The sequence below is a fragment of the Crotalus tigris genome, unplaced genomic scaffold, assembly GCF_016545835.1.
Source record: "Crotalus tigris isolate CLP2741 ecotype Arizona unplaced genomic scaffold, ASM1654583v1 scf7180000024508.2633422, whole genome shotgun sequence".
Lineage (NCBI taxonomy): Eukaryota > Metazoa > Chordata > Lepidosauria > Squamata > Viperidae > Crotalus > Crotalus tigris.
Genome location: NW_024100680.1, coordinates 2,081,485 through 2,095,071, shown reverse-complemented (window position 1 = coordinate 2,095,071; position 13,587 = coordinate 2,081,485). Strand labels below are relative to the sequence as shown.

The window sequence follows — 13,587 nt, the reverse complement described above, 5'->3', positions numbered from 1 at the left end:
ATTAGTTAATTAAATATTTATGTTTTTATTTGTACCAATTGATTTTTTTATTTTATTCTTTGTTTTTGTAGTGCTTTAGCTAAATAATATAGGAAATGAAAATCTCAAAGTATGAATGAAAAAAGGGAACCTTGTGTTTCTGTGAAATTTGTAGTAAAAAAAAGAGTACAATAAATACATATATGTGTGCAGGATAGGAGGTATTCATCTGTAGAAAAAGAGTGGCCATATAAATCTAAATAAATCAATAAATACATATTATTTTAATATACTTCCAAATTTATATTTGGAAGTATATTAAAAGTTAAAAAAAATCACACTGCATAGGAATTCAACATAATTTCTGGCCTAAGTTATCCTAAAATTAAATCATTCTATTTACTGTGATTAATATAATTAAAATAGGATTTATAGTGGCAAAGCATAGAATTTAGAAGGCAGATAAATAATAAATAAGTTATGCTGCTGTTTCTTAGAGGCTCTAATATATAACATGTAGGATAATATCAAAAGTAGCCTGTTATCACTACTATTAATTCAAAGTCCAATCTATAAACTGATTCTTAATTATTCTCAAATCAGGACCGTTGTTTTGATCTGATCATGTATTTAGAATGCAAGGTATTTCATTCACATACATATAAAGATAAAATAATGAATGCTAAGAAACAAGAGGTCATCTGAAATCCCCGTAAAGGCATCTATAAATGTGGCTTGAGTTGTCATCAATGAGTGGGAAGCCTTGGCAAATAATAAGAGCATCTGGCTCTACTGACTTGGCAGAGCAATCTGTGAAAAATGGCTCCTGCAGTTCCGTACAAGTTCAAGTGCAAATATAACACTTGCAGCAGTTCCTGTTAATCCAGAATGAGACACTTTAGCATCAGAGGAAATACGATTCAAATTAATTCTGTATCTTCCAAGGAACCAGCAGGTCCATAATTTTACACTGAAGAAAGACTGCTCCATAGACCAACAACTTTGTTCCTCAACTATTCCTATTATGAAAGGTACCCTAATATCAATTATTTACTAGCTCTTACTTCAACTTTCTGAGCTGTCAAATAGACACTCAAATTGCAGATGATCATCCGTCACATTTAGTGAAATATTCTTATCGGATCTGTCTTTATTTTTTAAAAAGGAAGATCCATGAGTTTGATATGGTTGTGTTGTTTAGAGAAGGCCGATGTCAGTTAGGGCCTAGAATGTATGGTACAATGCTTAACTTAGAACAGTGGTGGGATTCAAATATGTGAACAACTGATTATTTGTGTGGATGCCGCTTTCGGAAGTCCATTCTGCATGGGCAACAAAAAATTAGCTACCAGTTCTGCCAAAGTGGTGCGAACCAGCTGAATCCCACCACTGCCTTAGAATCAATTTTATTATGAAAAACTGCATGTACATTCTAGAAATTTTTAAAATGTCCTTTTATCTAAAACTATAGACAATAATTGGTATATGCAAAGTTTGAGATACAAAATGATATTCGTACTAATAACTAGTTAGTCTATTCAGTGTTAAAAAGTATCATGATGTGTAGTAGATAAAGATTTGTATCTAGGTAGTCATGTGCAATATTAGTAGATTGAATAAGGTATTTACAAATTATTTTGTGGCAACATTATCCATTTCACATACAGTATGTAAGGTAGATTTGTTGATTGCTATCTTACTTCAGACAGCTATTTTAAGCTACAGTAATTTTATTTGAAATACTAGCTCTATGCAGTCAAGTGTAAAGTGATTACTTGTAGTTGCAAGTATGGGTCTGCATTTATGGCCTTGTTCTAAAACTAGTCTTCAGTGTTACCTTCATTATCAACTTCCCATGCTAAGGCTGCACTAGTAATTTGTACAGAAGATACTATAGAGGACAAACTGTTCAATAATTTGAGTTCCACAAATATTTGTGGAGAAAATTTATTACAGAATAACCCAGTTTCTATACTTAACATGGAGAGTTCTGAAAGCTTAGAAGTAGGACATTACAGGAAGAACTAGGACTGTTTACTGCAGCACAGAGACTATGCATAAAGGCTATTGATGGAGAGCTTATGTAGCATTAAGGCAGTGCCAATTCTTAGAAATTGTACAGATGGAACCTCTCCAGGATGATCTGTCCCAAACATGCTCTTTCAAGTTTTCCAACTGAAAACTCACTGTTGCTATAATTGAGTCTATGCACCTTTCCTTTGCTCACATTCTTTTCTTTCCTTCCATGTTTCCCTAAATTAGGTCTTAGCCTAGCCTGTTAAAAATATAACAGTGACCCAGGTTATTCAAATGAGATTTCTGGATTGATTTATTCTATGATTGATTTATTAATTATCTTGGGTATCCATTGTGTTGTCAGGAGTCTTCTCTAACACCAAATTCAAAAATGTAAAAACACTTGCTATCCTGCTTCTTTAAAATTCAACCTTCACTTCCATAGAGCGTCATAAGGAAAAACATTGTCTACACCAGACATGTGTAGATGTCACACGACGTCATGTGACGTATCGGAGCTTTTTCGCCATTGCCGACAATGGGGTGGGGGTGGCTCCAGTATGATGAAACCGGCCCGCGGGCCGGCAGTTTGACACCCCTGGTCTACACAAATTTGATACTTGTAGCATCAAATGTTCTGTAGCATCCAAATATCTTTTTCAAGGACTTAATTGCTGTCATACGAAATGCTAAGCTGTTATATATTTCTTAACTTCTAGTTCCTTTAACATTGATAGTTGATTTTAAAAGGCAGAAGCTAATTACCATCACAATATCTTTATTTCCAGACCCAATGTTGGTTGTTATACCTGTTGCCATTAGTTTGGTCTTCTTCATAGGTAATCCCAGATCCTTTTTTTCACTGTGCTTTCAGGTTGTAGTTTATTTGTATTTTCAGCTAACAGAGTAGTATTGGCAGCATGGGTTATTAATGGTTCTTCCTCCATTTTAAAAACCTTACTCATCTTGTTCCAATCCAAACTTCCTCAATATATTTTCAGCATATAAACTGACTAAATACAGAGAGAGAATTAGGTATTGTCTTATTCTTTTGCTGGTCCAGAACCAATTTGTTCTCTCATGGGTATAATACTGCTCCTTGACTCTTCTAATGGCTCTCTGAAATTCTTTAATCTTTTTTCTTGAGATTTTTGACTGTTGGCTTTTCTTTTCTTCTCTTCTTCTCAATTTCTATCGTTTGTTCTAATGTTAAAATTGATATATTATGCTTCTTGATCTAGAAAAGTCTATTTTTGCATTCTTCCTTAACAACTTCTTAAGTTCAGTCTGTAGCTTCACTGGCTCCCTATCAGTGAATTCAGATCTTTAAATCAGTTTCTAATGTTTACCTTGAAAATGGTGGGTATAAGTTCAATATTATGTTGTGAAAAGTGATTGTATGTTTCTATTACTTTAGCTTGAGTTGGAACATGACCAATTCATGATGAGTCAGACATTGGCTACATGTTCTTGCTATAACTAAACTCTTTCATCTCCTTGTATCAATTATATAGTATGTTTTGTTTTTGTGTACTCCAGAACTGTGCATTTCTGTGATATTGATGCATATTGTGTGGAAACTGTTAAGAAATTGTTGGATATTCTTGTTCTGCATGGCAATGACAGGAACTAGATAATCCAAAGCCTTTAATCTTGTTGCATCTTAAATATCATTAATTCTCTGAAAAAAAAATCTTCAATTTTATCTCAGCAGCATGTTAATTAAAGGCCCCATCATTCAATACTATGGTAACAAACACTTTATCTTATTTATATATGTGGTTTATCATCACTATACATGTGCATTATCATCATTTATACATGTGCCTTATCTCATATAATATGATATGATGTCCTTGCTGAAATCACTGAAGTGATCACTGATCATCCAATTCCACCTCTTCTTGTATCACTACTTACTTTAGTGGGACAGCTGGGACAACCTTCAAACTTTGGATGGCCCTGCTATGAGTTTCTATTGTGGCATGCATGGGGCATGCCACTTAGGACCTGTTGTCCCAAGACAACATAGCAGGATTTGAGTAGAACAAAGGCTGCAGATATAATAATGTATACATAAAACTACTGTCTTTTTGCTGCACCACAAATTAGAATTTCTGGGAAATCCAACTGAAGTATACAAAGGATGCCTCTTTGGAACAGAGTTTATCCTTAGCATACACTATCACAAAAATCTATGGCTACTCTTAACTACCATGATGCTGTTCCCAGACAGCCAGATGACCCTGGTAAAACTAATTTTTGATAGTTTCAGATCCATCTCCTGTGCCATATGATTTTTGTAAGACAGCAGGCCTATTATTTTCTTTGCCCATATAAATTCTACCTCCACGTATCTTCAGCTGCTGTTTCCTTTTGTCTATAACCAAGCTTTGAGGAAAGAAAAATCAGACTGGGAGCCTGCTTGACTTCATTTACTTTTATTTTCCCTTATCTGTAGATAGTGGGTCACCTCAGCAGACTACTGGCACCAGCTGAAATTACCATTTTTATTGGATTTTATAAAAACAAAAACAAAAGTCCCAAAACAAAACCCAAAACCAAATAGTTATCATGGTGTCATTTATGAATAAACAAGCAAATGTATGTCAGTATGCCATGATAATAAAAGGGTTTTGTATGTTGGCTCAGGATATTAAAAACAAAAATATATTCTATATTCTGGTCTAGAGTTATTGTTCCCTACATGTGAATATAATTAATTGGTGTTTGCATATTTTTTAAACAATTCAGTACAGTACAGTTTCCTGTACTGTTGTTAATTTGATGGAAAACAAGCTTCTTTGGTTGTTTATGAAGCCAATAATGCAATAATTGATCTCATTTTAATTCTTTATTGACATTTACCTTTTTGTTATATTCCTTTTCTTTTGCTTTATATTTTATTATTTGCTGAACTGAACACTACTTGGTAAAAGGAAATTACTACTAGAAATCTAGTATTAATCTTATTTGCAATGTTTATAAATATCCTAGCTCTTGTCACACTAAAAACCTCTATGTTACAATGATCACCATGGAATACACTGGGAAAGGGCAAGGGAACAAATTTAAAAAAAATGTGCATTGCAGCATTATGACATGAACTTTGCCCTTTTTGTATGTGAATTACTTAAATGAATATGTACGACCTTATCTTGTTAGCATCAGAATACATATTTTGTAATTTTGCTGAAATTTTAGTTTGCTGCGGATGCCTGTGAACTTCACTATAATGTAACATTGTGACTGTAAGACCATAATATTATAAACTATTTTGGGGAAATTCATTCAGCCATGCATTCCAGTGATGGTCAAAGTAGAAAATTCTGATTTCAACTTCCTGCTACTTTGAACAGTTGACATGCCCTATTCAGAGTAAGTAGCCTTAGTGCAGTGATTCTCAACCTTTCTAATGCCGTGACCCCATAATACAGTTCCCCATGTTGTGGTGACCCCCAAGTGGGTGTGGCCACCAATAAGAGGGAGTAGGACAGCTAGGGAAAAGGGAAAAAAATGGCGGACAGCATGGTTTGGTGACCCCCGTGAAATGGTCATTCAACCCCAAATGGGGTCCCGACCCACAGGTTGAGAACCACTGCCTTAATGCTTCTCTTCTGATAGTCATACATCTTAGCATGCCAACGACTGCATTTGCTATTATATTCCCCCTCCTCCATATGTTTCATGGCCAATCAGAACCAAACACTTCTCAAACATATCCATAAGAGGGTTATGTCATTGATTCAATGATTTTTACAGACACAGATTTGCTCAGCACTACCCACTGCTTTTGCACATTGCCCATGCATGCACCAAACTATAGTTGTGACTGCTTCTATATTAAGTTGAGCCATTGATAATGTGAGTGCTACAAGCCTACTAGTCAAATTTGTAATAATGAAACATAAAACTAAAAAGGAATATATTCCAGTGATATGCTTTGTAGTATTGGGCAATTGCTATATCAGGCAATCCTCTGCCCCATCTAATGGGATATTGTTTAAAGTTCCCCATCACCAACTTCTGTATTCTAAGAAGAATCTTCCTCTGAGCTCTAGGATATGTTGGAAAGGCCAGCAGCAATTTCATGGAAGCAAAACTCCCTTAAGATGTTATGCAGAAACTGTGCTTCCCCAGCAATGGCTTGAAGAAACATTAAAGAACTGTGGTGGCTGTGGATGCTATGTTCCAACCTCTCTGAAGCCAGTCTGTATGGGATGTGATGGAGTCATGTATGGTCATTTCCAGACCTACCGTTTTTGGCTACTAACTCTTGTACTCCAGTTGATGTACTTTTGATTTTGTTATATTCTTTCACCAAGTATGGAAAGTCCCTAGTCTGTATGCCACATGGTCAACATATCAGTGTTTTGAAGGTTAAATTGGAATTTCTTTTGGACTTTGGCTTTGTCCCAGATCATATGAGAGAAATGATTTGGTTTCTCCACCATATAATTCCACAGCAGCACTTTGCTGGGATTATCGTCAGCCATTGCCTGACGTTGGACTTGAATATGAGCATCAGATCATGCAGCTATAGAGCAGTGTTTCCTAAACTTGACAATTTTAAGGCATGTGGACTTCAACTCCCAGAATTCCACAGCCAGCGTTGCTGGCTGTGGAATTCTGGGAGTTGAAGTCTTCATGCCTTAAAATTGTCAAGTTTGAGAAATACTGCTATAGAGCAACTGAATCATAAGTACAAATAAAGGGGAAATATACGAAAAAAAATCAGACTGCAGAGAAGCCTGATTCACTAATGTTAGTTTTTACAAAAGATCAACCAGATTGGCCAGTACATTGGCAAATCAAAAATACCATAGCTGCTGACTTCTAGGAATTACACAGTGAAATGGTGTTCAGTAGACACTTACAATTCCTCTCATAATTTTATTAGTTTGCACTTTCCCAAAGAGGTTTAAAGCTATAAAAGCATTGTAATTCCACATATAAGTTCTTAGATATAAAGTCTAGCACAAATAAACTGCCACAGCTAAAAATGAAAAAAAGCATGTAGAACACACTATTTGTTAAAGCTTACCCAAAGTAACTTTGAATGCTTAGTTTATCTAGAGCAGTGGTTCTCAACCTTTGGGTTGGGACCCCATTTGGGGTCGAACGACCATTTCACAGGGGTTGCCAAACAACGCAGTCCGCCATTTTTTCCTCTTTTCCTTAGCTGTGCTACTCCCTTTTATTCTATTGGCTTTGGAAAGCCAATAGAATAGACTCTCTTGAATAGAGTCTAATTCTATTGGCTTTCAAAAACCAATAGGAATTGTTCAGGCTGTCTCTGCCCTGCTGAGCCCACCAAAAGTCCCATTCTGCAAACGGTGCTGCACCAGTTGAGTAGTCCTCAACTTACGACTGGTTGAGTAGTCCTCGACTTATGACCGGTTGGGGGTCACAGCATTAAAAAGGTTGAGAACCACTGATCTAGAGCTATGATGACCAGTAGCCTACTGAACTAGAATATGATGGCAGAAAAAAAAAAAACATTTGATGAACAGGATGTTACAATTGCTAGGCCAGTTACCTCAACAATTTTATAAAAAAAGGAAGTTGGTCTGATTTTCAAGTGAGCAAATACTGAATAAGTGGATGGCTCTAGGCTGAAACGCAGACAAAAAGGGTTTTTCTTGAAACTGTATTATATCTTCAGTTGGCCCAGTGTGCCAACTGAAGGCCCAAACTTACTATGTCAAAAAGCACAATAGCTCTGGTAGATGAGCCATTAGGATTTCTTAGAAATGGGCAAACCACAGGGTGCAGATGGTCACATCATGCAGGACCAGATGCGGTTGTGACCTTGCACTGTATTGATAGTGGCTATGTGGATATGTCCTTGATCTGGAAAAAAAAAAAATGAACAGAACTGAGATGTAAAAGAAAAGGAGATTAATTTAAATCCTGTACTTTTTAATGAAACTTATTTTCACTTTCTTCTTTCAATGATTATTCCACATGTGCCTATTATTTTAGGTCACCTGTCACTGCCTCCTTCCTCATTTATTCTTCTCCCTCAATCATTGTTCGATAATCTTCCCATTCCCTTGTCATAGTTTACATACATAGCAAATCATGCTTTTTAGTTTCAGTTGTGCGGCTGCCTGCGCAGTGACCCATTTTCCCAGACTTGCTTGCTTGTTCACTCTCTGCTTCTCAATAGCTCTCAAATGGGTGCTGTTTCAGGCCGCTGGGCACTTGCTTCGTTCCCAACCTGTCAAGTTAATAATGAATGAATAAATAAATGGGGGTGGGGGGAGCTGAGGAAAAGCCAGCCACTTTCAGAATTACCTTTGGATAGCGTGTCTACTACTTCCGATGTTCCCCACCTTTTATTCTTCTGTCTGTTCTTCCATTGGCTTGTAAGTAATGCCTAGCTGTAATTTTAATAGGTTTAAGTACTTGCCAGTCCGGAGTAGAGGCTGGAAAGCTGGTAACTCTAAGCAATAAGTTTCCTTCAAATATTTAAGATCATCCTCCTCTTATTCTTTTCTTATTCTTCTTATTGCTTTCCTTTAACGGACAGAATGTACACAATGCGTCCTTTTTATTGGATAGGTGCTACTGTCTGTCACGTACTAAGCATGAAAAGGGGCGGTTGTCAAGGAGAGCATGGCTATGCGAACGGGGGCGGGCGGGGGAGATTTATCAAAATCTCTGGGAGGGGCGTGGTCTGGAAGTCTGGAGGTGTGGCTAGTCAGAAAGGAAAGCGTGGTTTGGAAGGGGGTGGTGATTTGGAAGAGAAAGGAGGGGGAGGGGGGAGGGAGAGAGAGAGAGGGAGAGAAAGAGAGAGAGAGAGGAGGAGAAGGTGCGCGCGCTGAGATTGTCCTTGTGTCTAGAGCTGGAAAAGCGGCTTGGGTAGCGGAGCACTCTCCCTGCGAGTCGAGGTGAGAGAGCGCGTGCGAAGCTGTAGGAAGACGAGGGCAGCTGTCTCCACCCCATCTCCTTAGTCGGATTGACCGGCGAAGACGAAAAAAGCAGCTCTGTCACATTTCAAGGAACGGATAGACGGCTCAGCGAAAGAAAGGAGGTGTGCGTGCGTGTGTGGGGGTGCAATTGTGCCCATCTGAAAAAAAAAAAAGGACAGGGCTGGGAACGAATTGATGGGAAGAGAAAAGCGTGCCGACAGCAGTTCTTCGCCGCTGCACGCCCGCGCGAGCCTGGTTCTCGTGGTTACCCGCTGGATAGGTTGAGGGAGACACTGCGGCGGCGGCGGCGGAGGAGGAGGCGGTTTTTGCTGAGGGAAGGACGAGCCCGGTGAGAAGAGGAAGAAGAGGAGGAAGCTGCGGTTGGTAGCAGCAGCAGCAGCAGCAGTAGCCGCGGGATTCTCTGCTTCACGTCCAGCCAGCCGGAGGGAAACCTCCAGGATGCGGCTGAAACCGAGCGTCGTCTTGCGCTTATACAGCCTCTGCGGGATCCTTATACAAGGTACCACCCCCGCCCGTCCCCCTCGTTGGCCCCCGCTCTCTTCCAACTTAGGAATATGGTGTGCGTCCGAAGGTGGTGAGATCCGTAGGGCTGAAGAGGCCACAGCTGCTTTATAAAGATTCCTCCGTTGACCTTATTTCCTCTCCCCCTGGAGCTTTGCCCTCAACCTGTTCCTCATTTGTCTTCGTCTCTTGCTTCTCTCCCTCCCCCCTCGCCTCCCTCTCCCACATGCCTGGCATCTTTAGCTGTGGGGTTCCTTTGCCTTCTTCTGGTTCTCTCTTCCTTTTTGCCTCTTTCTTTCATCCTTCACCCTCCAGTGTTCTCTTCTATAAAAGCCCCACTTGTGAAGAGCTTTCTGTCCTTAAAGTGCTGCACAAACATTAATCCTTTCCTGCCCGCCCTTAATAGTCTTTCCCTCGTGCCCTCCCTCCCTCCCTCCCTCTGGAGGCTCGCATTCTCCCTTTCAACTCCTTGCAACCTTCCCCTTCTGCCACTCTTTTTCACCCTGTCAAATAGGTCTAGGAAAGTGAGAAGGGGAATGCAGTGAGGTGAACAACGTGTGCACTGCAAAATCATCCCAGGAGTATAAAAGCTAAAATGGGAGGGGGGGAGGAGGGCATAGACAATAAGACTATAGAAGTGTGGCTGGTGAGAAAAGGGAGTCTTAAAGATGAGCAAAGCGAAATATTGGACCCCTTTCTCCTCCCGCCATAACCTATAATATGTACAGTAGTGCATCCTCGCAGCCCCTTGTTCCCTTCAGTTCTTTGTTTTACATTATTTGTTCCCTTGTTTTCTTCCTAATTTATGTTCCGTTGACACATATTGACCTCGTAAGTGAAATTCAGACATTACACTGGAAAAACCGTGTAAGGTATTTTGCTCATGTGAATGAATGAATGAATCTGAAAATAAGTGGCTGTTAAATAAGTAGAAAGCACAGCAGCTTATTTCAAGCTTCCAACACTATCTCTTTTAGCTCTGTAAAATTGTGGTAAGTGGTGAACAGTAAATGTCTATTAAGGAATCCACAGAAGGATTCCGTTGATCCTTCTTGTTCCTTTGAGAATGTGGCTGTGGTGTTGGAATGTGCAATAAGGGTAATGGATATGTGTGCGTGTATGTGCATGTCTTTATGGCTGCAGTGTTCGAGTATGTGGTTGTAGGGTCCTTTTGCTGCCTGTTTTTCCTCTCCCACAGGCAATGGGAGAATGTAACAGTTAAAATCCAAATTGTGAGGATGAAAGATCCTTGAGTGTTAACAACCATCTAGTTTGCTTCTAGAGGCTTCAAATGAGGTCAGCAAGCAACTTCTCCATGTTTTCTTCAGGATGGTTGGCATTTGCCCCTTTCCCACCATCATGTTGTCTGAGTCTAAAAAATTGTCTCAATCTCGCTATGCTCTCTAATTAAGAAACAGTTTTGACCTTGTGATACCATGTTCATAGTGTAATCTGTTTGCAAGGAGTGGTAGTATAAAGTTGGTTGATTTTTTTCCCTTTCTTCTTCTTTTTTTATGGTATTCCATGCCTCCATGCAATTGCCATGGTATGATATAAGGTCTCCAGAGAAAGCAGTGGAAGCCTTTGCTCCATATATCCCCAAAGCAGAAGTAATCTTTTAAGTGAGTCTGATTCTGCTGGATTTGTAAATCTGCATAGCCCCCCCCCCCAGGTTTATCTTTCGAGTTTTAAAGCAAGTGCTGAAAAGAGGTGGAATGACTGTGTTTGGGAACTGAAATGATTTTATATGGCTATTTGCTTTTCTTACTAATCTCTGGGAACTGCTGGGAATGTCACAATATAAGGAGCTGCTGTTGTGCTCTTGTATGGGATTATTTATTGAGGAATCTGGCAGGTGGCACATGTAGGGGGTTGCCTCTCTTGTTACATTTCCATGTGAACTGTCAATTCTCTTTGCTGCAAAAGGAGGAGGAAGCTCTCTTTATTGATTTTTTTTTATCACTGTAATCATGGTTGTTTCTGATGAACAAAAACTTGATATATTTTAGGCTATGGAGTCAGCTGCATTCCATGCACACTGTATTACAGAGTAAACTAATAGTGTAAAATTGTGGCTGCCTGTCCAGATACGTGTATTTTTTTTTTTTTTAAAAAAAACAGCAGTTCAGTGATTGTGCCAGGAAGGAAAAAAAAATGCACCACTGCAGGCAGCATCAGGTAAAAGAGAAATGCCATGCAAGGAGTTGCTTTTTGCTGTTGCTGTTATAAAGGTAATCAAACTGGTCCTTTTCCAGTCAGATAAAGAACAATCTGTTTCTTTTTACATCACCTACCTGGTATTTTGCCCTATATTGTAAAAAGTGGGGTGTTCTGTTTGGCTTAATTTGTCAGTTTTGTTTCCAGCAGTCCTTGATGAAAATAAGAGTTCGAATAGTCACCCTTGCAGGTCTGACTGAGAAGATGCTCTGTAAAATACTTTGACTGATTTCGTTCTTATAATTCAAAATGACTGAATTTTTCCAATATACAGAAGCCTGTTGTGTCTTCATATGACAGAAATGAAACAATAAGAAGTCAGTATGTATTTATAACATAAGTATGCTACACTTAATAGTTATACATGATTTAACCTCATTTTAATTTCTTATTATGTTAATAACTCTACATGGGTTTGACCATTAGTCATTAATACTATTATGTAATATTAATAAACTTGCTTGGAAGTTCAGCCAATTTAATCATTTCTCAACTTTTGTCTGTTCTAATGCACATAGACTTTCCCTACCCACACTCCTTATCTAATTTGTAGATAAACAGTGAAACTACAATAATAAATTTAAAATCAAGATTTTCAGTCAATACTTAGAAAAAGCTTCACTTTTTTAAAATTGAGGACAATACAAATCTTTTGAAATGTAAAGCCGTCTGGTACCTACATTCCTTATATGAAGGTAGTTGTATTCATTGCAATGGACTTGATAATGAAATCTTGATTTAACAAAATAAGGAAAGAAAAATGGACAGATGAAATCTCTTTTTTATCTAGAATTGAAGCTGGGTAATAAATATAATTTGTATAGGAATATGATTTTGTTGTGATAACCTCTTTTAACCAGGAGGCCAACTGCAAAAATCCAGAATACTTTTAAGGAGATAATAGATCATCAGGTTGTATGGAGATTGACACTGCCTTATGAGAATGAAGATATTAGTGGGCAGTGAAAAAATGAGTTCAAGATTTTATTTCATGAGGCCAGACATTTTTCTCCTAGATTTAAATATAAGTATAAAATTTAAGTTCTCTTGCTACTGGATATAGTAAAGGTGCTCCCAATTATTGTGGGTATAAGCTTACTTACAAATCTTATAGCCATTATATAACTAAGTATATTATATTTATTCATTAATATGCTTCATTGTATTACTTTTATCTGGAAAATTTTAGAAGCGTAACAGGTAGAGTTGCTTAATATTTTATCAGTCCTACAAAAACCAGTTAAAAGCTTCACTAAACAGTTTAAAACTAATCATAGATAAAATATTATATTTTAAAAACGTGTATTTCATATATGGTACGAAGATTGCAGCAATAAACATTTTACTGTACTTCAAGTATATAAAGGTGTAAGAATTGGCCCAGAATTGTAGCTGCTATAGCCCCCTGCTGTGAGATAATGCAAATAGCATCCAGTGTTTTAAGTTGCTATGCCTTTCTGAAAATACAAAGTACAGTATTTTTTTTTTAACAAAATAGTTCATTGGGATTTCAGTAACACAGAATAAATACTTTAAAGATCAATTATAGTCTTACTGAAATAAAAATCTCATCAAATGATTGCTAATCTATCAGACAAGTATATTCTGATACATCTAATATCAGTAAATGATTGTCAGTAGATGACTAACTAACATTTTATGACTCTTTCAAAACATGTGCTGACACATCTATAAATTAGAATGTTTTTTTTACCCCGTTAAAAATAAGACAGTGATTTTGCTTAAATGTATACTAGAAATAATGTGCTACAAAATTGCAGTAGTTTGGTCAAAATGATATATACCCAGATCATTTTTAACATCTCTCTCAATACTTACATGAGATCTATCAAGTTAAGAAGACTTTCCCAAACTTGGTGCATCCAGACACTTGAAATGACAATTCTTAGAACCCCAAGCTATTGAGATTTCAGGA

General features: G+C 37.9%; 1 protein-coding gene across 4 annotated transcripts in view; it reads left to right on the top strand.

The window, feature by feature from the left end:
- Positions 1-8,790: 8,790 nt before the first annotated feature.
- Positions 8,791-13,587, top strand: part of CADM2 (cell adhesion molecule 2) — a 404,147-nt gene continuing 399,350 nt past the window's right edge. For 2 of the 4 annotated variants that reach the window (XM_039333778.1, XM_039333779.1), the window contains exon 1: positions 8,791-9,432. In XM_039333778.1, the coding sequence (XP_039189712.1) occupies positions 9,372-9,432 (61 nt within the window). In that variant the 5' untranslated portion in view covers positions 8,791-9,371. The remainder of the gene's footprint in view (positions 9,433-13,587) is intronic. The other 2 variants (XM_039333777.1, XM_039333780.1) reach the window with 2 other exon arrangements.